The following is a 27,209-nucleotide window of genomic DNA, read 5'->3' as shown; positions in this document are numbered from 1 at the left end:
TGCATTTGCAAGAAATTAGCGAAATCCTAGTCTTGAGAATGGTTAAAAAAATTCTTTTTGTTCTTGAATAATAAGTAATGTGATCAGTCTTTTTCATTGCACTCAATTGTTTATTTTATTCTACCCAACACTATATTTATATGCTTGCTTTCTCTTTCTGTATATAAGGAGTTGCAGTTTTGATACAGGCTAGTTCGATCCATAGACGGGTGGAGATAACGCCATGTTGGGATAAAATTATGGATCATTACCAGCTTGGAGAAATACGAGTAGTGGAGGCTAACCTATTTTATGATGTGAAGCTAGATGAGAATTTGGTACACATGAATGTACAGGGCAAGAGTTATGTCAGAAATCTACTCGGCTTCGCTATTAACAAAATGAAGGTAGCTCATGACCACCTCATTCACCAAAGCTAAAATAAATCATTCATTGAGTTGTATTTTAATGTACTGTCCATATCTTTTCTGCACCATCATTACCAATATTGGTTGTTTCTTTTTGACAGACTTCAGATAAAGTAAAATTAATATAACATTATAGCTGACCACTTGCACTTCACGCTTGAATATTAGATTGTTGTCTAACATTTTAATGCAAAAATTGTTTCTATTAACCAGCAGCATTAGAAAAGCAGGGGGCAAAATTTAGAGCCTTTCAAGTTTGTCCCCAGGGTTGATACTCTGAAAGAAACACCCACCTGGCTAGGCCCAGACTTGGATATTGTACCCCCAATTACCTGGTTGGTCAATTTGAAATACACCCCATAAACACTAGGAATTCTCTAGGGTGCGCCCAGGTTCCACGCTCCGCTAAACATCTAATATGATTCAGAAGCTATAAAATAATTTTCACTAGGCCTATAGCATATGTATCCCCTATGTATCTAGGGGAACAACTAATCAGGCCAATCAATGAAAGAAACTGTTCGACAAAACTTTCAGGATGGGCCCTTTCACTGGTTTGGCTGTGGAAACCACCCCCCCCCCTTAAAGTTGCAAATTCACTGACAGTCCCCATGGTCTGAAACCACCCCCCCCCCTAAAACGTGATTTTGTTCCGAGCCTAATGGGCCTTTTGGGGGGAGAGGGGAGTATCAACCCTGGGAGTTTGTTTTGTGGTACAGTGAGCATTATATTTGGCTGGCTACATCAATCTTTAGATCTATCTCATGTAACATTTATTTTTGACTCGATGGTAATAAAATGTGTTATCAATTCTTTTTTTTCCTGGAGCCCTTGAGTTATCAAATGCTCTGTTAATATTGATTACTCAATACCCTTGCAGCATCTGTTTTGGTAAAGAGCCCTGCATGTAGCATCCCTATCACATGACCTACGGAAGCCAATATGCAAAGCAAAAATTTTATTACTTCAATCTGTTTAAGCTTCTACATGAATCAGATGTGTCATCATTTTGTCAATCGCTTTAATGAGTCTCACACTCGCTTCTACGGCGGCAGCTCATCAGATCTTAGTTTGAACTCCTCACACGCTTCATGTGAAATACGTATATAACTAGTCGCTTATTATTGTGTTCAGTGAGTTAAGTAGCCAGGGATAACTTGTACTTATTATTGTATTCAGTGAGTCAAGTAACCAGGGATAACTTGTACTTATTATTGTATTCAGTGAGTCAAGTAACCAGGGATAACTTGTACTTATTATTGTATTCAGTTAGTCAAGTAACCAATGATAACTTGTACTTATTATCATATTCAGTGAGTCAAGTAACCAGTGATAACTTGTACTTGTTATTGTATTCAGTGAGTCAAGCAGCCAATGATAACTTGTACTTATTATTGTATTCAGTGAGTCAAGTAACCAGTAATAACTTGTACTTATTATTGTATTCAGTGAGTCAAGTAACCAGTGATAACTTGTACTTATTATTGTATTCAGTGAGTCAAGTAGCCAATGATAATTTGTACTTATTATTGTATTCAGTGAGTCAAGTAACCAATGATAACTTGTGCTTATTATTGTATTCAGTGAGTCAAGTAACCAGTGATAACTTGTACTTATTATTGTATTCAGTGAGTCAATTAACCAGTGATAACTTGTACTTATTATTGTATTCAGTGAGTCAAGTAACCAATGATAACTTGTACTTATTATTGTATCAGTGAGTCAAGTAACCAGTGATAACTTGTACTTATTAATGTATTCAGTGAGTCAAGTACCCAATGATAACTTGTACTTATTATTGTATTCAGTGAGTCAAGTAACCAGTGATAACTTGTACTTATTATTGTATTCAGTGAGTCAAGTAACCAATGATAACTTGTACTTATTATTGTATTCAGTGAGTCAAGTAACCGGTGATAACTTGTACTTATTATTGTATTCAGTGAGTCAAGTAACCAATGATAACTTGTACTTATTATTGTATTCAGTGAGTCAAGTAACCAGTAATAACTTGTACTTATTATTGCATTCAGTGAGTCAAGTAACCAGTGATAACTTGTACTTATTATTGTATTCAGTGAGTCAAGTAGCCAATAATAATTTGTACTTATTATTGTATTCAGTGAGTCAAGTAACCAATGATAACTTGTGCTTATTATTGTATTCAGTGAGTCAAGTAACCAGTGATAACTTGTACTTATTATTGTATTCAGTGAGTCAATTATCCAGTGATAACTTGTACTTATTATTGTATTCAGTGAGTCAAGTAACCAATGATAACTTGTGCTTATTATTGTATTCAGTGAGTCAAGTAACCAGTGATAACTTGTACTTATTATTGTATTCAGTGAGTCAATTATCCAGTGATAACTTGTACTTATTATTGTATTCAGTGAGTCAAGTAACCAATGATAACTTGTACTTGTTATTGTATTCAGTGAGTCAAGTAACCAGTGATAACTTGTACTTAATATCAGTGTTGGGTAATTGGCCAATTTGGCGGACCAATTAGAATACCAAATACTGGAAAATATCATAACCAAATATCAAATAAAATACCAAATACTTGAAAATCTCAGAGCCAAATACCAAATAAAATATCAAATACTCACAAGTTTGTAAATCAAATACCAAATCAAATAGTACCACTGGGAAATTTGAGAACCAACTACCAAGTGAAATACCAAATACTGGCAATTGTTCAAACCAAATATCAAATCAAACAGTAATACGTGAAAATCCCAAGACAAAATACCAAATACTGGCAATTCTTGAAACCAAATTCCAAATCACATAATAATACTTGGAAATTTCAAAACGAAATACCAAATAAAATATCAAATACTTGGAAATCTCAGTACCAAATACCAAATCAAATAGGGATATTGGGAAATTTTATATTAAAATACCAAATAAATTACCAAACACTGCAATTTCGCAACATCAAATATCAAATAGTTATTTTGTGAAATTTCCGAATCAAATACCAAATAAAATACCAAATACTAGAAATTTTAGAAACCAAATATCAAATCAAATAACAGTAGGCTACCGGGAAATTTCAGAACCAAATCGTGTAAAATCTTACAGAGCCGACTCCAAATTGAATAATGGGAAATGTCAATTCAATATCAACATCATTATGCTAACTATGCTAAATATTAAATACTGGAAAATATCAAGACCAAATTAAATTTATTTGCAGACTGAGTTATCAACTTATTTAAAAATAATTGATCACGTTCACATCCAACAACTCTGCCCATATAAAAATGTATACATTATTTATCACGTATTTATGTTACATTCAAATTGAATCAATATAATGTGGACAAAAAATCGTTTATGATTGACAGTAATTTTAAAGGTACTACATTATTCATGGTATGTTCAAATTTAATAAAGATACTATTGACAGACAATCGAGACAAATACAGAATGGCTTATTGTGATTGCGAGTTCTAAAGAATAAAATACACTATTATATCAAGGTAATTACGTATTCTGATGCAAGTTAGTTAGAATTAAAACTTATTAGGTGACGTTACAATGTAAACTGCTGTATACATTATTGAACATTAAATATTGCCAGACTTCTGCAAGAATGAGTTAGAGCGGATGTTCAGCTGTGCCTCAAACATATCGTCCCCCATACGCATGCGCTCTGGTCTTAGGAAATGTCCGGCCGAACTAAACAGTCTCTCCACAGGGGCTGAGCTAGCAAGGACAACCAAGTAACTTTTGGCGAGTGTATCTAGATGAGTATTGGAGCTGGATCGCTCCCAGTACTCCATAGGGTCAACAGCTTCACTTTCAGGCGCTGACTCTAGGTATGTTTTGACCATGGTCAGCGCAGGATCTTTCTTAGCCCGGGCTGCTTTACTTCTGCCGAGAAGCTTTGTGTAAGTTCCTTCCAATCGTGGTTGCTTGTGTGGAGGGGGATTGTCAGCATCAGCAATATTCATACCAAATAATTAACCAAAATACCAGAAAAAATATTGGCCAATTATAATCCAAATTATGGTACCAAAGCAAATGCCAGATACTGGACAATCTCAATTATACTGAACATTACCAAATAAATTAGCAAATATTTATAAATTCAGAACCAAATACCAAATAAAATTCTAAATACTGGGCTATCTCAGAACAAAAATATCAAATAAAATACCAAATACCAAAAATTCTCCAAACCAAATACTAAATCAAATAGTAAATACTAGGAAGTCACAGAACCAAATATCAAATAAAATAGTAATACTGGGAAATTTCAGGACCAAAAATCAAATAAATTACCAAAAACTAAAAATTCTCCAAATCAAATATTAAATACCAGGAAGTCACCGAACCAAATATCAAATAAAATAGTAATACTGGGAAATCTCAGGAACAAATATCAAATAAAATACCAAAAACTAAAAATTCTCCAAATCAAATACCAAATCAAATATTAAATACCAGGAAGTCACAGAACCAAATATCAAATAAAATAGTAATACTGGGAAATCTTAGGAACAACCATCAAATAAAATACCAATTACTAAAAATTCTCGAACCTAAATACCAAATCAAATAGTAATACTGGGAAATTTCAAAATCAAATACAAAATCAAATAACAAATACTGAGAAATCTAAGAACTAAATACCAAATAAAATACCAAATACTGGAAATTCTCAAAACCAAATCAAATAAATATAGTAATTGGTATTTTGAATTTGCAAATAGATCTATTTGAAATAAAATAAATTACCCAACCCTGCTTATTATTGTATTCAGTGAGTCAAGTAGCCAATGATAACTTGTACCTATTATTGTATTCAGTGAGTCAAGTAACCAATGATAACTTGTACTTATTATTGTATTCAGTGAGCCAAGTAACCAGTGATAACTTGTACTTATTATTGTATTCAGTGAGTCAATTAACCAGTGATAACTTGTACTTATTATTATATTCAGTGAGTCAAGTGACCAGTGATAACTTGTACTTATCATTGTATTCAGTGAGTCAAGTAACCAATGATAACTTGTACTTATTATTGTATTCAGTGAGTCAAATAACCAGTGATAACTTGTACTTATTATTGTATTCAGTGAGTCAAGTAACCAGTGATAACTTGTACTTATTATTGTATTCAGTGAGTCAAGTAACCGGTGATAACTTGTACTTATTATTGTATTCAGTGAGTCAAGTAACCAGTGATAACTTGTACTTATTATTGTATTCAGTGAGTCAAGTAACCAATGATAACTTGTACTTATTATTGTATTCAGTGAGTCAAGTAACCAATGATAACTTGTACTTATTTATTGTATTCAGTGAGTCAAATAACCAGTGATAACTTGTACTTGTTATTGTATTCAGTGAGTCAAGTAGCCAATGATAACTTGTACTTATTATTGTATTCAGTGAGTCAAGTAACCAGTGATAACTTGTACTTATTATTGTATTCAGTGAGTCAAGTAACCAATGATAATTTGTACTTATTTATTGTATTCAGTGAGTCAAATAACCAGTGATAACTTGTACTTATTTATTGTATTCAGTGAGTCAACTAACCAGTGATAACTTGTACTTATTTATTGTATTCAGTGAGTCAACTAACCAATGATAACTTGTACTTACCAGGCAGCTGATGTCAACCAGATATTATGGCATGGTGAAGGCGCAACCATTAGGAAAGCGATTAATTGTGCTCAAATTATGAAAAGGAAGCAAAGAGTTAAGTTATTCTTTTATATGTTGTTTTTAGACAGTTTCATTCATTATATTACACTTGTTCATCTCAAGTTTGAATTACAAAATTTTTATTTTTTGTCACAGAATCTCTACATGTTGACAAGGAAGGGCTTTAACAGGTAAGCAGCATTATGCATTTATATACATAGCTTTTCCTTTTATATGTCACATATCGCTAGCTCTGTATAGCCAACAGATTGTAAAACTTACTAGAACCTGTCATTAATCTATCTATTCAACTCAATATTACATCTGATAATACCAGTCTTGTGTTCTATCCGAAATATCACATACACGATTGTACGCCGTACTACGTTTAATATTGTATTTAGCATATTCAGTTACGCATACTAATTCATGTATTTGATGTAAAGTACTTATCAACGTTATTATACATATATGTATAAATACAGATAGTATATTCACTTGCATCAACAAATATTTGTCTGGATTTGAAATCATCTAGTTGTTAGTACATGTAGCTTACATAACTTGCTTAACATACCAAGTTATTTAGGAGACTCCCAAAAGGCTCATAGGATAAATTTCTATACAGCCAGATATATATTCCTGATACAGTCTCAGCACCCGTTATTTCCTTCCTTTCTGATTAGCAGTGGCATATTCCTTGATATTTGTCATCTGTGTGGGATTTCGTAAAATCTGAGTACATATGTGATGCAGGGTGGAGGAGTACTGGGAACCCATTCATAATGAGGCAGGTCTAGACAGGTACTTTATTATTTACTTCTCTGATTTACATTACATAAATCCTCTGTAACCCATTTTAGGAGTTGTGGCTAATGTAGGTCCGATCTATGCTAGCGCCGATCAACTTATCTTTGCACAAGTTGCGTGATTTACTTGTCTGTCAATAAAATAAGTCTGTAGACAACTACAAGTAGGGCAATTATTCAAACCTGATGGAATCGTCATGCTACTCATTTCTCTGGTTAGCTGAATCTACAGTATGTACCTAATATACAAATACAGTTGAAGTTACATTGCGACGGTGCAATTGAAATTCAAATGATAGCAACGGTGGCTTTTAAATATTGAATAAATTTTTAATGGCAAATGAAAAGATCTTCAAACTATGTGTTATATTCAAACGCTGCCTCAAAAAAGTCGCAAACTACCAATTTACGATGAGTTTTGTCTGTTGGCTGCTGCTAATCATCAACTTCCTTCAACTCGCTTTGTATTTCTGTGAACTATGGTTATATATATTTGTGTATATACATATCACTCGATACAAATGGTCTTATAGGGTAATGGTGCTGTTATTTGCTGACCTCGGCACACTCACTGTTTCTTCGCTTATCTCCATGATGTGCTGAGGTAGAACTACACTCTATATGTTCTAGGTTGAAAGTTAACAAGGACACTGATGCTGTTGCAATCCTTTTGTCCAAAACTCCACTTGATAGATGTGAGCACGAAGAAGGGTGAGTTTGAAGTTGTCTCAACGTGCTCACGGCAATTCTGATGATTAGCTAGTACGTGAGTGACTTTTTAGTCAACACGTGTCCATCACTACGTTAGCATTGCGGGATAAAATCACCGGAAACATTTTGCAATAAAGGGTGTCTGGAGACAGTGATGCAATTAGTATGTTTTTTAATACAACTCGGTAGAGATATCTCTAACCTTTGTTTTAAAAATTTCTGAATCCGTTTAAATGGAGAGCAAGTCAAAATTTGACTAGAACTTAACTTGTAATATGAACCAAGCATTGAAATTTTGAGTCTTCCAATTGTATTTGGTCTGCATGTAGCTTTTAGATTATTTACAATTGTCATCATTTTGTGCATCGATGATTTTGAAAGCTTTAATCATCTCCTCCTTGTTGTTGTTTTATTATTCAGATATCTTGGAATAGGAGAGATGCCACCCAAGCCAACCGCTGAAGTTGAAAGCCGGTCTAAGACAGTTGTAAAAGCTAAAGAAGGCAGCAATAGGAAAAAGGTTAACCCAAAATCGCAGCAAAAACCTAACAATTTTGTGCAAAGACGTACTCAGCATGGCCCTCTTGCTCAGTCACAGAAAAGAACTCAGACTCAATCTTCTTGCTCCAAGTCCTGATGTAGTTGTCTTTGTTATAAGTTATTTATTACATGCTTTAAGTTGGCGAAGCTTTTTCATTGCTTTCTGCTAGCAACTACCTCAACAGTTTGTCTTAGTTCTAGCCTGAAACGGTGTAATAATATGAAATTGTCAAACCTCTGGGTTGTATTGATTGTTGATCAAAGTTAGTTTAGACTTAGTATGTATTCCCAAATTTTTTTTGTATATATATATATATGCCATCTCACGAAGTAAGCGTGAATATGTGTCAAGATTATTGGCTAAGTATCACATTTACACAGACTAGAACACATGTATGCAAGGATAGCCGTCCATTATTGTTCCTGAAGAGATCGATATGATAATGGATGACCCATTCTAATATTTGATGTTTCTATTCCATTTTTTCCAGCCTTTTATAACCAGGAACCTCATCCCTTTGGTGAGGTCATTGTGTACCATTTATAGTTATTTACAGAGCTATTACCCGCTTTATCTCTTGTAATCTCCATCATGATTTGTACAGTAACACAAATGAAAACCTTTGTAAAAAAGTAAGAGGTAGGCGGAGATGATGTTAGAGTTAGTGTTAGATTTTTTGTTATTGTTAAATATGTTCTACTTTGAGCTCGCTGCTGTCATAAGAAGTATCTCTTCTAGTCTCTTCTGAACTCGTTTGTCGACTCTTTTTTGCGAAATCAGTAGAAGATTCATCAGCATTGAATTTGCTAGATCCTTGAGTGGTTGCAATAGATCCTTGAGTGGTTGCAGTAGATCTTTGAGTGGTTGCAATAGATCTTGGAGTGGTTGCAATAGATTCTGGAGTGGTTGCAATAGATGGATCACGTGGGTCCCTGCTGGTCTTCTTTTCTATTAGAACAAGTTGATAACAAGTCGCATGGATTTAGATGGCAAAAATAATGTATAGAAGAGCCACGCGCTGAGGATGTACAGGTAAGTATGTAATGAGAATGATGAAAAATGACACAATCACAGCGGCTGAGTGACACCGCTGAGATTCAAAGTTCATGTGTGGCAATTTGTCGTATGTTACAGGTGTCAGTAAGTACCCACATTATTCAGCAATGTTTCGCAATAATATTCCTTACAGCGAAGATAGTTCTGACAAATCAGCAAAGGGGTATAATTACTAACAGATCATGGATTAATTTGTAGCCTACTAGCTAAGCTATAGCACCATTGAGCATATTCAGTTATTTTGCAAATACTATTAGTTGTAAAACTAGCTAATACCGTATGCGATTTATGTACTGATAGATAATTCCTAAGAGCATGAAGCTTTTAGTGGGCTGTCAGATGAAGAGAATGATGAAAGAGCTGGCCTTCTTGCTGATTGTCATGGATTTGTTGCTTATCCAAAGTTTATAAATATATATTAAAAATACATAGTCAAACTGTTTAGTCAGACATCGCAATACATTTATATATTATTTCCTTTAGGTGAACACAAAAGGCAATTACCAAAAGCTATTTGCCTCACTGGGTATTTTACTTCTTTTGAAACTGAACCCCCCATTTGCACCAGCATTTTGTTTGTGTTTACGAACAAGTGTAACGCTGCGAACAACAAACACGCACTGTGGCAATCACTGCATTCGTGAAATGCAACATTGATGCCGTGTCAAAAGTTCATCCACTGGTGCTTCCTGTGGAAAAAAGATCAATGGGGACTGTAGCCAAGGAAACAAATGGTCAAGGCCACAGATGCTGTTTTTGCAAACAACAATTGACTCAAAGGCAAACAACTATCACACATGTACAGACACGCCATCGACACGAATGTCATGACAACTGGCCCACAAATGTATGTACATATATGTATTTAGTAACAGCGAGTACACTAGGTGATGATTTTAAAACCGCACATGAACTGGCAATCCAGAGAGCCCGTGCAACAGTATACAGAAAGAGATATAACCAATATAGTATATACTACATAAAATCTGATAAAAAGATCAACTCTAAAATATTGGTTAGAAAGCAAAATGCTCAAAATTAGACAAGCTGTTCGCTGAAGGATCATATGAAGCATAGCTCTATCACTTCCTGCGTGTAGTGGAGTGTATACTGCAAGCGATAGAGAGAAACGGGACACCGAAGCGAATCTCTGAAGCTGATGGGTTTAAGGATCAACGTGGCCGCCTTCAAGGTTGAATGTCTTGGTGAGAAGGGAGTAAATGTAAGGGCAGTTGGCCTGAGCAGCGTTATCTTTCACATATGACTCATAGAAGCGACGCGTTAGGTAGTTGACCCTCGTCATTATATTCATCATATCCAGTCTTTTGCCATCTTGCCTTAGGACTTCTATCAGCGATTGTATAAACCACGTACCTTTGCGTTCATCCTTCCAAGCGATGTCCTCTGTCAACATATAAGGTAAGCGGAAAGCTGTTACTCGGTATACAAGAGAAATAATAAATATACCCCTTAAGTTTTAGGGGCATCAGGTTTATTATTATAACTCTAGAATTTATTACTAGCATTGCTAGCTTTGATGTCAGGCTAAGGAGATGGGGGTTTTTGTCAGTATGACATAAGACAGTCTCTGAGAGCGCACTGGTCTCTTAGCAAGTTCTACTACTAACGGACCAAACTAACTAATTATATAGACTGTTCTCAACTGTATTATTAGCATTAATCAACATATAACAAAAATATAATTAACCACTTTAAAGATGACACACAAAATATGAAATCTAGTGCATAATCGCCATACTTCATAAAAAACTATAGATGATAGACAGATCGCTCGTGTTTTAATAATCATAAAAATCAGGAGTATAGTTTTAGTGTTTTATGTTTATATTTAATTTTACAAAGATACTGATCACGTTGGCAGCAAGCTTTCAGCAAACTTTTTTTAGGCAATGCAGATATTTCGTAAACAGAAAGGCAGTACCGCTGTTTCACTTTCGATATGTGCATTGTCATTGCGTTGTGATCAATGGCATTGATATATATTTAATGGTCTCACCATGTACAGACATCAGAAAGTGATGTTCCTCTTACACAAATCTATACTAAAACTTGTGTACTACCAATCACATGTTCCAGCTCACCACACTTCCACTAATCACATGTTCCAGCTCACCACACTTCCACTAATCACATGTTCCAGCTCACCACACTTCCACCAATCACATGTTCCAGCTCACCACACTTCCACTAATCACATGTTCCAGCTCACCACACTTCCACTAATCACATGTTCCAGCTCACCACACTTCCACTAATCACATCACCAAGTCTTTAAACATATTACCTTATCGCAAACTAGCTCGTTTCTGCATTTCTGTTACAGGACCCAAAACCCTGTGTAAACTACGGTGTGTCCGGAATATTTGAAGCTATCCTTCAACAAGTATGCCAAAAACGATTTCTATTCCATGACACCAACATACTACATCTACCATCGTATATTTCATTTATAAACTTTCTGCTATTATAAGATTACCAAATTATAAAAGACGAATATAAAGACGAAGATAAAAATTATTAATTCCTTATTTCTGTCTTTTCATTTCTTGTTTTATTATGTAACGAAGAACATCATATTGTTGATGATTACTGAAGCTAATAAAGTTAAATATGGTTATATAGTATAATAATAATAATATAAGTTATATATAATATGTACAATGCTGAAAAATACTCAAACAGGAGTATATGTTTCCGCTGGCATATTGGCAGATTCAATCTATTCTACTGTTAACCTTTATATCAATTAAATATAAAATTTAAATAGAACTTTCGTGACATATTTGTAATTTCCCATTACTTGATGTCAATTTAGTATTTTGGCTGGATGTTTGTTTAGGGGGTGTTGCGAGTGAGCTCAATTATATCTAAATACGTATTAATACCATAAGGGGTGATACTTTATGAGAAAACAACTATTGCCGATGACTTTGAGAATAACACATACATGTAGAACAAGTCAATCATTGGTAATCTGTTCTTTCACTTAGAATGCCACTGTGACATAAACATCAGACGTAATAGCATACTTGTGTGAGTTACAGTCAACATGCAAAATGTTAAAAAAATTTAAATAGAATACTTTATAAAGAAATTTGATATTTACTTATTGCTAAACTTTCATTTTGTTAATTAATTTCTATATTTTTGATTGAAGAGCTCAAATTCCTCGTTTCAAGGCCAGTCGTAAGGTAATAAAGTGGATCTCCTGACTGGAAACTTTAGTTAAAAAAATCAGTCAAAGTAAGAAAATAGCTTTGGTAATGCTCAGTTCGGTTCAGCCATGCAGGGTGACACTCGCATCTGATAAGACAAAATTTCCTGAGCAAATGCAATATCCAATTTAGTTTACCCACAAATGATCAATTAAATCCTAGTTTAAAACTCAACAGATGAAATTTTGTGAATACAAAACAGGAAATAACTAACACAATGTTATTCATCTAGGTTCGGTTTAAACTTGTATTTACAAACTGTGGTTATTAAGTTATGTGTACTTAAAAAGTGAGTTGTAGAGGTACAATACCGTCATCATGAGAGTAGACGAAGAGCACATCAGGTTCCGAAGTAACTTTGGCGGCCACTTCAGGAGGTAAAGTGTCATTTGAGAGCCTCATTGATGGTTCACTCTGCCAGATAATGAACACCCAACAGATGTATAAAATTAGCAAAATACCAGATGGTCACTTCTTCACACTTACACAGACTAAGCTAATGGCGAACATGGCCCAATCAGCTGGTGCTCATGCCGCTTGTGTCAGCTAGCTATGAACCTAAAGACAAGCGGATGAGTAATAAATGCTGCGTCAGTCAGCATACTAATATTCCCGCCTATCATTCCTCAAATGAAGAGAAAACAATTGAAAACACTAAAAGAATAAAAAAGAACAACGTCTGGACGATTAAGAAAATAAGTTTATTTTTAGCAGCCCACAAAATGTGTGAGAAAAACCAGCAAATTGTGATTGAGCAAAGGCTCTTTCGTAGACGAAGATCAGTTGGCCAACATATAAATAGTATATGAATGTATATTTACATAAAAACATGCTACGGCTGATAATTTACCTGAACAAGGAACAGTTTGGGTTTGTCAAACAATGTTGGAACAACACATTGCTGAAACGGTGAGACAATGTCATGGTAGGCGAGCTGGTCATCAGTGCTGTAGACCTTAAAGTTTTGCTCTCCAAATGAAAAGACGGCCACAATAAGACAGTTGAAGTCAGTGAAGTCACGACGCGACACTAGAAAATGTTATAAAATGAAAATGCCTGCATTTTAAAATGAGCTCACCAGAATCCTGTTCGCAAATATCTATTGAAATATGATGTCAGCATACATATCTATTGAAACACGATGTCAGCATACATATCTATTGAAACAGGATGTCAGCATGCATATCTATTGAAACAGGATGTCAGCATGCATATCTATTGAAAAAGGATGTCAGCATACATATCTATTGAAACAGGATGTCAGCATACATATATATTGAAACAGGATATCAGCATACATATATATTGAAACAGGATGTCAGCATACAATCTATTGAAACACGATATCAGCATACATATATATTGAAACAGGATGTCAGCATACATATCTATTTAAACATGATGTCAGCATACATATCTATTGAAACAGGATGTCAGCATACATATCTATTTAAACATGATGTCAGCATACATATCTATTGAAACAGAATGTCAGCATACATATATATTGAAACAGGATGTCAGCATACATATCTATTTAAACATGATGTCAGCATATATATCTATTGAAACAGGATGTCAGCATACATATCTATTTAAACATGATGTCAGCATACATATCTATTGAAACAGAATGTCAGCATACATATCTATTGAAACACGATGTCAGCATGCATATCTATTGAAACAGGATGTCAGCATACATATATATTGAAACACGATGTCAGCATACATATCTATTGAAACAGGATGTCAGCATACATATATATTGAAACACGATGTCAGCATACATATCTATTGAAACACGATGTCAGCATACATATCTATTGAAACAGGATGTCAGCGTCCATATCTATTGAAATATGATGTCAGCATATAATGTATATCTACTGAAACACGATGTCAGCATACATATCTATTGAAACACGATGTCAGCATACATATCTATTGAAACAGGATGTCAGCATACATATCTATTGAAACAGGATGTCAGCATACATATCTATTGAAACAGGATGTCAGCATACATATCTATTGAAACACGATGTCAGCATACATATCTATTGAAACAGGATGTCAGCATACAATCTATTGAAACAGGATGTCAGCATACATATCTATTGAAACACGATGTCAGCATACATATCTATTGAAACACGATGTCAGCATACAATCTATTGAAACAGGATGTCAGCATACATATCTATTGAAACAGGATGTCAGCATACATATCTATTGAAACAGGATGTCAGCATCCATATCTATTGAAACAGGATGTCAGCGTATAATGTATATCTACTGAAACAGGATGTCAGCATACATATCTACTGAAACAGGATGTCAGCATACATATCTATTGAAACAGGATGTCAGCATGCATATCTATTGAAACAGGATGTCAGCGTATAATGTATATCTACTGAAACAGGATGTCAGCATACATATCTACTGAAACAGGATGTCAGCATACATATCTATTGAAACAGGATGTCAGCATGCATATCTATTGAAACAGGATGTCAGCATACATATCTACTGAAACAGGATGTCAGCATACATATCTACTGAAACAGGATGTCAGCATACATATCTATTGAAACAGTATGTCAGCATGCATATCTATTGAAACAGGAAGTCAGCATACATATCTATTGAAACAGGATGTCAGCATGCATATCTATTGAAACAGGATGTCAGCATACATATCTACTGAAACAGGATGTCAGCATACATATCTACTGAAACAGGATGTCAGCATACATATCTATTGAAACAGGATGTCAGCATCCATATCTATTGAAACACGATGTCAGCATATAATGTATATCTACTGAAACAGGATGTCAGCATACATATCTACTGAAACAGGATGTCAGCATACATATCTATTGAAACACGATGTCGGCATACATATCTATTGAAACAGGATGTCAGCATACATATCTATTGAAACAGGATGTCAGCATACATATCTATTGAAACACGATGTCAGCATACATATCTATTGAAACACGATGTCAGCATACATATCTACTGAAACAGGATGTCAGCATGCATATCTACTAAAGTTTAATCAGGTGATATTCTTGACAAAACAACAAACAAACATAAATCGTAGAAGTAACTTTATCATCACTTGGCATCCTGCCAGACTGCTAACAGCTAGTTGAAGGTATAACGCATTAGCGAATTTTTGAGGGTTTTCAAAAACAGCATCGTCTGTGTAAGCGAAAAGAAGCTTTGCTTATCCCATCTCACTTTAATTTCAGCCAATGAAAATTGGCGTAAAATTCGCTCAGCCTCGATCTCACATTTGACTAATCTATGAAAAAGCTTAATTTACTGTGCTGTATTTACAAAATGATGAGGGAACAATTCTGACTAAAAAGATACTGTAAAATCTAAGAACTAAACAAAGCTTTTTGAACTCAAGTTAGTCAAATCATTACGTTCTGCTCTACAGCAACATTACAAATGGATAAAAAAACAAAGACAATTTATTTTATTTATTATACCAATTTGTAATTCATTCCTATTTAATTTTGCAATGGTTCATCTAATTTTCTATTTCGTACATTCATCTTCATCATCATAAAACCTGAATCAAAGCAGCAAGCAAAAACATTTCTGTTTGTTTTCGCTAATACAAGCATGTTAAAATAGCTCTATGCGATTGGTTTTTGATACATATAGGTCAATCTGCCTCACCGGCAACTCACCTCAAACATGTTTGAAAGAGCGTTTTTTTGCCATCATTCGCTCAACACAACACACTAGTGAAACTTGCTAGTCTATTTATAGCTTGAGAGCGACGAGCTGGAGAAGCACAAAAACATTGCATTAGCCTCCAAAAAGGTGTGACTAAGAAAAGACTAAAACTATTTCACATACCCTCTTGCAATATCGCCTTCATCTCGACTTTAGTCTTGTTTTTTTCAACTCTTATGTGTTCACTTTTAAAGCCCAATTTCAACAGGACCTCACGCAAACCTTCAGCGTCATAATGGGAGCCAAGGCGCTTCTTGCCATGCACTTTCACATATGTAAAGTCTTCGTTATTCAGTATAACGACATAACCCTTGTACCTAAAATTGCAAAAACTATGTTATATCACCAGAAGTTGAAATCACATAGTTGTAGACATACTGTAAACCTTCTACCAGTTCAGCGCTTGAAGCACTTAAAATTACTTAATAAATCTAGAAATAAAACCTTTGTTAATGCATAAGCACGGGTGCCTATGTATCCAACCTAGCAACTTGACCTTATCAACTTGAGAACTGTCTAACACGATGAATGTAGCATAGAGCTACTCACTGGCATCTCGGGTAAGCAAAGTGCTCATCTTCATAGTCAATATAGTTGAAGTTCAAGGTTCGGTTTTGTTGACTACTACTACTAGTATCAACTTGCATAGGCTCACTAGGAGGAACTGGTCCACTCATCTTCGACTACAAAGCTGCAAAACAACAAAAGAAATCGCTCTTCTTACAAGAAGCATCAAATTAAGCCGCTATGATGATAATGTTTGCTCTTACAAAGAAGCTAACTTTCCGGAGGTATCCTTAATATCCTAAATTGACTCCCTTAGAGGGGCGATGAACCAAAACTCTTGAGGTATCTATATTATTTATAGCTGACTCTCTAACAAAGGTAGCGGTGCTGAAATTCATCAAGTATCCTCAACACGTATAACTGCTTTCAATAATCAGAAAAATTGTTATGTCAATAGAGAAAGAGCATAGTGATGAACAAATTATAATACAAAGAACATATACATACAAAATTTTCAAGTTACGAAATATCTTTTAGAAGAAATTATGCTTCAACTTATAAAAGATTTTTCTAGATATGAAATGAAAGGCCTTTCGTATTTTGGCCGATTGGCTTGTTTCGTATTTTGGCCGATTGGTTGGTTTAGTATTTTGGCCGATTGGTTTGTTTCGTATTTTGGCCGATTGGTTTGTTTCGTATTTTGGCCGATTGGTTTATTTCGTATTTTGGCCGATTGGTTTATTTCGTATTTTGGCCGATTGGTTTGTTTCGTATTTTGGCCAATCGGTTTGTTTCGTATTTTGGCCCATCTACTTCCCCTATAGGTATGACACGCCTGACTCAGTCTCATTTGCTAACGAAAGTCAGTAAGTGACAATTGTTTCGTTTTCATTCGTTGTATACTTAGGCCACATAAAAGGTAGGACAACTTTAGCTTCTAGAAAGCAACCAAAAAATCTCTATTAATTTAGGATGCGAGCAGAATAATAAGAACCAATGCTAAGTTTCAAGCCGGGGTTAGTGATGTATGTGGAATTGTTCATGCTTGCATGTGAGGTGCCTGTACTAAATCTGAACTTAATATATAAAAACAATTCACGAAATGTATAGCAAAATCTGTGAATGCTACCTCAGCCTTCTACTAAAAACAGTTAAATTTGAGTACATCCTGACATATGAAAAAAAATGAGAATATTATCAATGGCAACTAGTAAATATCAGAGGTTTTGTACATGACGCTAACAATAAATATATGCAGTGTGTCTACACCGCGACGGGTGATGTTAGCTGATAATGCTAACTACTATGTTAACATTGTCAGTTATATTGGTTACATGGTATAGCATATATTTACTTAACGCTGATAAAGCATATGGCATTTTTACAGTGAACTTCACTGAGTCATTTTTGTGATTATCCCAGTAATATAGAAATGGAACAGAAATCTAGGTAGAGGTGTGATTTGCCATTATTGGAGGAGTTTCCCTAAATGCATTTAAAATGAAATCTTTTAAAAACTTAATAGCTAATCGCCATTCTAAATTATACTGTTGAACAACACATTAAATAACAATTGATCGCCACTTCTACATCATTCGACATCCATGATAATAACCTGATTTATCAATAGCGTGATGCAAAACCAAAAAACAGATCACCAATACTGCTGATCACAAGAAGAGCCACCAATGATCAACAACAACCCTTCCATTGCCAGATTTTATTAAGAACGTCAAAGTTCGTCAGGTATAGTTATGTTTAGCCCAACACTCCAGCAGCACTAATATACTAGCCTATTGGTATATTGCATGATACCTATGTGGACTAAACAAGAAGCCTGGTTTAACCAGATCAGAGATCTGAAATGTTCATTCTATTCTAACTCCCATAAAACAACTGCACCTAAACAACTTTCTGAACACAGAAACATCTTAGAAGCAATCTTGGAAGCAGGTGTTTAAAAATGTAAGCTAAGGCATCATCTGTTCACTTCTTATTAACCAATAGAACCAATTGATATTATAGTAATTCACCTATCATTATTACATGACTAAATTTATTCTGACACTACTTTTTTCATTAGCTAATTATATAGGAAGAAATCTGAATTAACAACGTCCATCATTATAACCAAAACTAAATTGTCAAATCTTTTGAAAAGAGAAGACAGCGAACAGTTGATTCCTATTTAACAGCCAGTTATGCCAGGTAACATATATTATAGAAATGAGATTTCACAGCCTAAAAGCCTTATTAAGGAAGTATAGCACCTAGCATTAGATTGGGCTTTACCATTTCATAAATGTATTATTTAATCTGCTTTTGATAGTAATTTCACAAAGATAGGGCCAAGCAGTTAAGCTAAAATTTACTTCAACTTTACGGCTGATAGATTATCTACCAACACAAGTGCATCTAAACATACTACGTAATAGCTTTGTTTGTTTGTTACATCTCAATATTAAACCTTTCCGTTTGTTTGTTTTAATCGAACCCCCTGCTTGTGCCTAAATCAGATCAATATGAAGTTAATTCAAATTCCTTCAAAAAAGGATATTTGTTTTAAATATTCAAATATTCAAAAATCACCAATTTCTGCAAAGCTCTGCTTAAAATCATATATCTATTTATATCGTATGCCGATGATACTCCTCCATCTAGATAATAGAATCACATAGACATTTAGGCCTACTAAATTAAATCCCCCCATTGCACCTAAACGAGTTCTTAAACATTAACCTTACTAAATATCGTGATACTCTAGTTATATTTTTGCTTATTCTTTACTTTTAAGAGAAAAGAGCCAAAGCATTTTACCTACCATGCAGTATTGTCTAAAACGGCATTAGAAGATCGTCAAAGCGCCTAGGTAACGATCTGCCAAACAAGTTAGCAGCAAGTTGTAACATACTTGTGAATGTTTCTATTTATGTATAAAATATACACCTATTATATGAATAAAACTACAACTGGTGCCCAAGTAGGCCAAGTTGCATGGCGAGCTCAACTATTTATTTGCTTCTGAAACTATGTCACTCACAGTCACCTACTGCACTAAGCGAATGGTTATGTTGTATCAGACTTATTTTTCATTAAAACTCAGCAAATGACTCGACGTGTAATTGGCCTGTGTTTCCCTTGAAGCAGTGCAAAAACCTTAGTAAAAACAAGCGTTCACCAAAAAGTTAGTGTGAAATATTAGCAATTGCTAAACTGCAACCAGGGAAAATCCCAAAAATGAACGCCGAAATACCTTCTTCCGTTAAACATGTCATTAAGTTGAAGTAAATTTATTAACTTTGTTTTTGCAGCTGTTTTTGAAAAAAATAATCATGTTTTAAATTTTATGTATTTGACTAAAGTAAAATATTATATTTAGCAAATTATTGATTGGGAGTGTGATAGCCGCAGTCTACGCATTTGCGTAATCATTTCTGTAAAGGAAAGACAACCGAGAGTTATCTCCCCGGCACTCTTGCGTAGGGGCAATAACTTAGGTATACATGTACAACAAACTGTAATTACCCATTGGGTGTAGTGAGGAACTAGTGTTTTCATTGCTCTGTAGGCTTTGTAGGTCTAATAATTTACAAAATCACTTGGGTTCTAGCAATGATAACTGTGGTCCATTGTCAAACACCATCATCTTGGTCCTGCCAATCTCACACAATCATCCTTTGATCTATGGACAACTGCGGTGCAACTAGACTCTGAACTAAGTTTTTAGACCACTGGCCATTTTGTCAAAAAAATTAGATAACATAATATGTTGTATAGCTTGTAGTGAGAATAATGCAACACCCACTGGTATGACAAAAGAAATCAATGGCTTTGTACCAGTTCCACTTGAATAACATGCAAGGCTCACACGAACAACACTTGTCTTTCTATATGGTTGCACAGTATTGGCCAAGAAATTGATTTAAAAGTAATACCAAGTGTTTTGGTAACCCCTTGGCAGGCACTGGGCAGTCCATCTATACATTCAAGCTGCAAATTGACTGATACAGCTAATTTCCTGCTGTAAAAGATCACACCATTCGCAACACTCAGGTTCTGTCTGGGATTGAAATAGCAAGAAACTCTAAATGGACATGATTTTTTGTGCTAAGGCATACCTTCTTCGATGTACCTCCAAATTACCTAAAGTTCTTCATCAGCTAAGGTTACTTTTTAATACTTTGACACGACCTCAGAGTTTGAAATTACCACCAGGCAAACAGGCTGCAAATGGCTCAGTCAAGGGTTGTCCTTTAAGCCTACCTAGCGATAATATGAATAAAAGAAAGTACTTGCTAGTATCATCTCAGAGCTTGCAGACTACGTCAGTACTATAGAATGAGACAGTAATTCAAGCTTCAATGCAGTCAGATGAGGTGGCAGCTAGTTAATCAGTCTGTTCATCAACCCAAGTAAAAAGAGATGATCTGTTTCCACCTGTTTGAGCTTCTGTCCTAAGCGGTAATGGCTATACCTCTTGCATACAAATAGAAAAAAGTTGACAACTTTTTTTCTATTTGGTTATATCAGATCTGGCAATCAAACATATATTTGGGAACGAACTCAATTGGTCTACTCTTATGCAAAATGACTGCTCTTAGACTGCTTTGAGCTGTCTGGTGGCAAGTAGACTGGTTTATTTGGATCATACTTCTCCTGGATCATATTGCTTTTGATCTTGAGAGCAAGAGCATCAAATAATTAGATCACAGATCTTTATCAAGTCTTCAGAGTAAGCAGGACCCCAATAAAACGGAACATTTTTTTACCACTTTCTGCAAGGGCAGTATTTGTTTTGGTATGTGTAGTATGAACTTGGCAAGGTATCCCACAAAGCCCAGATAATGCTGCGCAGATTTTTTTGTCATCAGGTTCAGCCATCTGCAGAATGGCCTCAACGTTGAAGTGACAAGGAGCAACACCATTACCTAAAAGCATGTAGCCTAAGTAACTGACCAATTGCTTAGCGAGTACCACTTTTTCAGGGTTCAGAGTAATGCTAATCTGTTGAAAATGATGTAACACTTTGTAAAATATTTCATCATGTATTCTTCTAGAAGGCCAGTGTGCAGCAATGTCAGCTACATAAATCCTCAAACCCTCATTACTAGCAAATATTTCAGCCATACGCTAATGAAGTATCTTAGAAGCATTACTGTAACACATTCCTATAGAAAACTGAATGTAACTGAGTTTTCCAAACAGAGTTAGGAAACTTGTGCATTCTTGCCTGCTAAATTCGTGATATCTGATGGAATGATTGATTTGCATCTAAAGTTGAGAAAAATCCCAACCCTAAAATTCTTGCAACAATCAAGGTAGCAGTGGGTATAGCACACTAAGCTTGCACTAGACTCTTATCAAGTTAATGCAGTTCAAGGCAAAAGCAGACTCAGGCTGAGCATTTGACTTGAACTCTAGTTCTGCAAATAGCCCAGTAAATACAATATCATACCCATTTACTAGCGTTTTTATTTCAATTGAGTCACTGTCACAAACCTGGTTGACTTGACTTCCGTTAATGTAGATGTTGAGTTCCTCGATCACTGATGCTTCTAACAACATATCATTGTCATCAGTTCTCTCTCCTCTCTCCCTCTTACTTTCTTTCTCTCTCTCTCTATCTCTCCCTCCTTCTCTCCTTCTCTCCTTCTCTCCCTGTCTCCCTTTTTCCCTCTCTCTCTCTCTCTCTCTCTCTCCCTCTCTCTCTCTCTCTCTCTCTCTCTCTCTCGTTCTCTCTCTGAGACAATGACTGTCTTATGGTCTGAGCTTTATCACTAACTTCCATTCAGCTCTTTTTTCCACCTTCTTCCATCAGCTACATAGAAGCTTACTTTACTCTTATCTTCATTTTAGTCTATCACAAGCAGCATAGCCCTCTCAATGGCTGATATTGGGCTTCCGCAAAAGCCTTATAAAGATAGATAGTGATATTGTACAGACAGCAGCGACAATATCTATTCTAAGTTTGTCTTTCTTGCCTTAAATAGTCATAGTGATCGGATAGCTATCATTTACAGATTTAGGATCACTTATAGCTGGCACATTAAAGGGCTCATCATTTTCTTCAGACTCAGCATGATCTACTAAAATACTACAATGGTTATAACCTTGAGCAGTTTTATTTTGTTCAGATGACTCACAAGCTATCACAACGTCCAACTTTTTGGCAGCTTCCAAATTTCTTTCGATATTCTGGACAGTAACCATCATTGTGACTACTACCACCATAATGCAATCCTGTACTATTCTATCACTAAACTTAGCTGGTGCAATTGTCTTTAGACTGTGTGGTGTGCTACCATAAAAATCTGTCCATCTATTTAGTTCTGCCTTCTGATTAATAAGCATTATCATCTTGACTCGTAACTGCTATTGAATTTGCTGAAGAGTTATGTCAGCATGGAGTTGCAGTTTATGACTAAATTCTTTATCTTTCATACCATACCACCTAGTATGCCAAACCTATCATATCTTTTTTGTGGGTTTTGCAGCCATTTATGTAGACTACAACAATACCGGCCGTTTGAAAAACCCGCATTGGGAAGATGATTGTCTCTTGAATGGAAGTATGTATTAACATTGCGATCAAATCGAGTATCATCTGCGCTCTCTGCAATGATATTGTTCGCTTTGTCTGCTGCATGAAGAAGTCCTACTTGTTAATTGGAACTGTAAATTCTAGCTCAACCCCTATATAGTAAATGAGTGTGTTAACCTTGACAGTGAGCGAATAACCTTTCTCTATGCAAGATTTCCAGTCAGGCCAAAAGCACTCATGCATCTGAAGAATGTTCTTTCATATTCAGGCCATAATTTTTATTCTTTTGAAAAATCAATTTTTGTGGTTTATTCAAGTCTACCAGACATGTCTCTGACTGTAGGGTATTTGTATAGACATTGAACAACAGTCTCAATCATCAATTTAATCCTACAAATATGCTTGTGGTACTACAAATTACTTTTTAGGACATCGTTACTTTGTTAATACAACAAACTAGGCTATGTATTTCACTGTCATTTTTACGATGTTTGCAATATCATATAAGCACGTCATTTTCTCTACGACACCATAACAAAGCTTCTAAACTCATGACAATTATCTTTTTTAGTATTTACACTAAAACATACAATATTAATGATAATATTTGTGATGTGAAAACGTCTTTTAGTCAGAAAAACGTAACCATTAAAAATGCTGCTACAAAGTAACTATTGTAACGCAGTAAGTCCCGAGCATGTATAATGGCAATTTATTATAAATCTCTTACGGGACATGTATATATATACACTAATAATTGTCATTTTACTAACAATCGTGTTTCTTTGGAACATATTTGCCTATATTCGAACCATTTGCTTTTTTTTTCCTTTTCTACCGCTTATGGATCTAGTAGTGCTGCAAATAAACTAAGAATGGCCAGTGGCTAATCCATTGGTGAAAGATCAAAGTCGTCGTTCGATAATAAATAGAAGCATCCATAAATATGTGACGAACAAAATTCCTAAGTTTCTTATTTACAGTGAAAAAAATGTTCTATAGAGCCATTTTAACAAAAACAAGAAATATTGAATATGATAATATAGACTTTAAAAAATATTAAAACAGTAGGCATGGTTACAACAAGTGCTAGATAACTGCTCTTTAATGCTGATAATGAATCATGTTCCAAATAGCAATAGAAGGGCTTTGAAAATTCTGCATCAATTTGACATATATGCAGAAAAACTGTGTGCTCCCACTTTCTATGAAGATATGGCATCTCTACTAATGGTTGCGTAAAAAGACACGGCTGACTTCACTAGCAGAGGGGGGCATGTCATTACAGTGTTGCTGTAAGGTTCGCCTAAACCAAAAGCTTAGCCCGATAAGGTGAAGACACTGAGTACAAAGCGCACCTATGTAACTATACATCAACGGAAGCTATGAAATAAGAGAGTACCTGCCATTACATGTTCAGCACGGCAAGTGCCTACTAAACAGAGCAACACTACGATGTGATCTGAACAGTGCAATGCAAGTGGAGACCCAAAACAAGTATGTCTACTTTCCAACCAAGTTTCACATTTACTAGCCATAAGAGGTATCACGATAAGAGGTTGTGCTATTCAAAGACCCTAAAAACTACTGCTTATACTATATGCAGCGCGACACATTTTTGTTCAATTTGTTTATATAACTTGTCATGCAAAATCAGGCATGAATCATAAGCTAATAGTCAATTGAGGTGAAACAGCACACATACGTAATGACCCACATTGATTTGTAGGCTAGGACAAATCCCTTGCACCAGATGAGCACTTTATCATAGATACAGTGTTTGCACAGGAGCAATGACATCGTTACCGATAAGCATAGCGAGGTCAATATTGCAGGCTATGTCATTGTGATAACCTTGAAAATGCATTGTTAGTCTATCATATGCTGCTCTTAGTAAGGAGGGAGAGGAGAAAATGTGTTTTCCTCAAAAAACAACTACTCTAAAGCCGGTCAGATGAAGTTTAACCTTGTCAGTGATGTAATGCTAACCTTACTGGTTGCAGTAATTAGCCCCAGGAAGTTTACAGATTCAAATAACTTGAAGAATGTCATGTAGATATAAGCTACTTGAAATATGACGATCTCAACAAACTAGCTGAGGCAACGAAAGGTTATGTTTATATATTGACCCGACTAAGCGCATGTCTAGGTAGGTAGTTTGGGCAAAAAGCAAAATAAGAAACAACCAAAACCTCAACAAGACAAACCTATCCACGAAACTTCTCGTCTGACTGTAGAGCGACATACCAAGTCCAATTATAGGCTCTCTTTGTCTCATCAAGTCCAGAGTTACATTATCATGATTAACAGAATAACATTGTGTTCTCTTTGTCCACTCTCTTTTGTATTGAGTTTGAAATAATGTATGTGTTTTAATATTTGCATGTAATCATCACTTGACGTGCAAATTTTTTGTTCTGAAATAGGTCAAACTAAATAGGTCAAACTAAATAGGTCAAACTAAATACAGTAAATTGTTATACGAATATTTGCTGTAATGTATGACAATTCTGACATAGTAAGCAAACTATAGAAAGAAATGACTGAACTTTCATGAATGTTTTTCAATCTCCATTCTACCTCATCACAGCTCCAAATCAAACTGATTTCCAAAAACAAGCTGCCCAGTTTGTCTACTAGTGCTAACTCAACTAGAGCATGTGGTTTACGGTATTAATAGCACATAGTAACATATACTAGAAATATCATACAAGAGGCTTTTGTTGCTTTTTGTATTTATTGTACTTGCTTTTTAGCTTCCTACTGCTTCTGAATCTAGAAGTGATGCAAATCATCTAAGAATAATTAATCAAATGGTAAAGAAAAACAAGTACAATTGAAAACTTACCAAAAACAAGTAATGTTGAAGATGATATGGCTGTTAAAAAGTAACAAAACATTACCCATAGTTATGACAACCAGAGACAAGTACTACATAACTGTTCTAGATGTACAATATACAACAACCAGAGACAAATACTAGGTAACTGTTCTAGATGTACAGTATACAACAACCATAGACAAATACTAGATAACTGTTCTAGATGTACAATATACAACAACCAGAGACAAATACTAGGTAACTGTTCTAGATGTACAGTATACAACAACCAGAGACAAATACTAGATAACTGTTCTAGATGTACAATATACAACAACCAGAGACAAATACTACATAACTGTTCTAGATGTACAATATACAACAACCAGAGACAAATACTAGGTAACTGTTCTAGATGTACAGTATACAACAACCAGAGACAAATACTAGGTAATTGTTCTAGATGTACAGTATACAACAACCAGAGACAAATACTACATAACTGTTCTAGATGTACAGCATACAACAACCAGAGACAAATACTAGGTAACTGTTCTAGATGTACCGTATACAACAACCAGAGACAAATACTAGATAACTGTTCTAGGTGTACAGCATACAACAACCAGAGACAAATACTACATAACTGTTCTAGATGTACAGCATACAACAACCAGAGACAAATACTACATAGCTGTTCTAGATGTACAGCATACAACAACCAGAGACAAATACTAGGTAACTGTTCTAGATGTACAATATACAACAACCAGAGACAAATACTAGATAACTGTTCTAGATGTACAGCATACAACAACCAGAGACAAATACTACATAACTGTTCTAGATGTACAGTATACAACAACCAGAGACAAATACTAGATAACTGTTCTAGATGTACAGCATACAACAACCAGAGACAAATACTACATAACTGTTCTAAATGTACGGTATACAACAACCAGAGACAAGTACTAGATAACTGTTCTAGATGTACAGTATACAACAACCAGAGACAAATACTAGGTAACTGTTCTAGATGTACAGTATACAACAACCAGAGACAAATACTAGGTAACTGTTCTAGATGTACAGCATAAAACAACCAGAGACAAATACTAGGTAACTGTTCTAAATGTACAGTA

At 35.1% G+C, this 27,209-nt stretch overlaps 2 protein-coding genes across 2 annotated transcripts; one reads left to right on the top strand and one right to left on the bottom strand.

Moving 5' to 3' along the window:
• Positions 1-173: 173 nt before the first annotated feature.
• On the top strand, positions 174-8,372 carry LOC137403890 (ribonuclease P protein subunit p25-like protein). Its single transcript, XM_068089995.1, has 6 exons — positions 174-386; positions 6,036-6,128; positions 6,231-6,265; positions 6,831-6,878; positions 7,514-7,594; positions 8,015-8,372. The coding sequence occupies exons 1-6, from the start codon at positions 240-242 to the stop codon at positions 8,229-8,231; spliced, it is 621 nt and encodes a 206-aa protein (XP_067946096.1). The 5' UTR covers positions 174-239; the 3' UTR covers positions 8,232-8,372.
• A 1,671-nt stretch (positions 8,373-10,043) lies between these two features.
• LOC137410504 (caspase-3-like) lies at positions 10,044-16,889 on the bottom strand. The gene is made up of 5 exons (XM_068095931.1): positions 16,745-16,889; positions 16,319-16,512; positions 13,278-13,456; positions 12,739-12,841; positions 10,044-10,595 (listed from the first exon to the last, which is right to left on the bottom strand). The coding sequence occupies exons 1-5, from the start codon at positions 16,870-16,872 to the stop codon at positions 10,357-10,359; spliced, it is 843 nt and encodes a 280-aa protein (XP_067952032.1). The 5' UTR covers positions 16,873-16,889; the 3' UTR covers positions 10,044-10,356.
• Positions 16,890-27,209: the final 10,320 nt, after the last annotated feature.

This window comes from Watersipora subatra, chromosome 1 (genome assembly GCF_963576615.1).
Source record: "Watersipora subatra chromosome 1, tzWatSuba1.1, whole genome shotgun sequence".
Classification (NCBI taxonomy): Eukaryota; Metazoa; Bryozoa; class Gymnolaemata; order Cheilostomatida; family Watersiporidae; genus Watersipora; species Watersipora subatra.
This window is presented reverse-complemented; position numbering and strand designations above follow the sequence as displayed.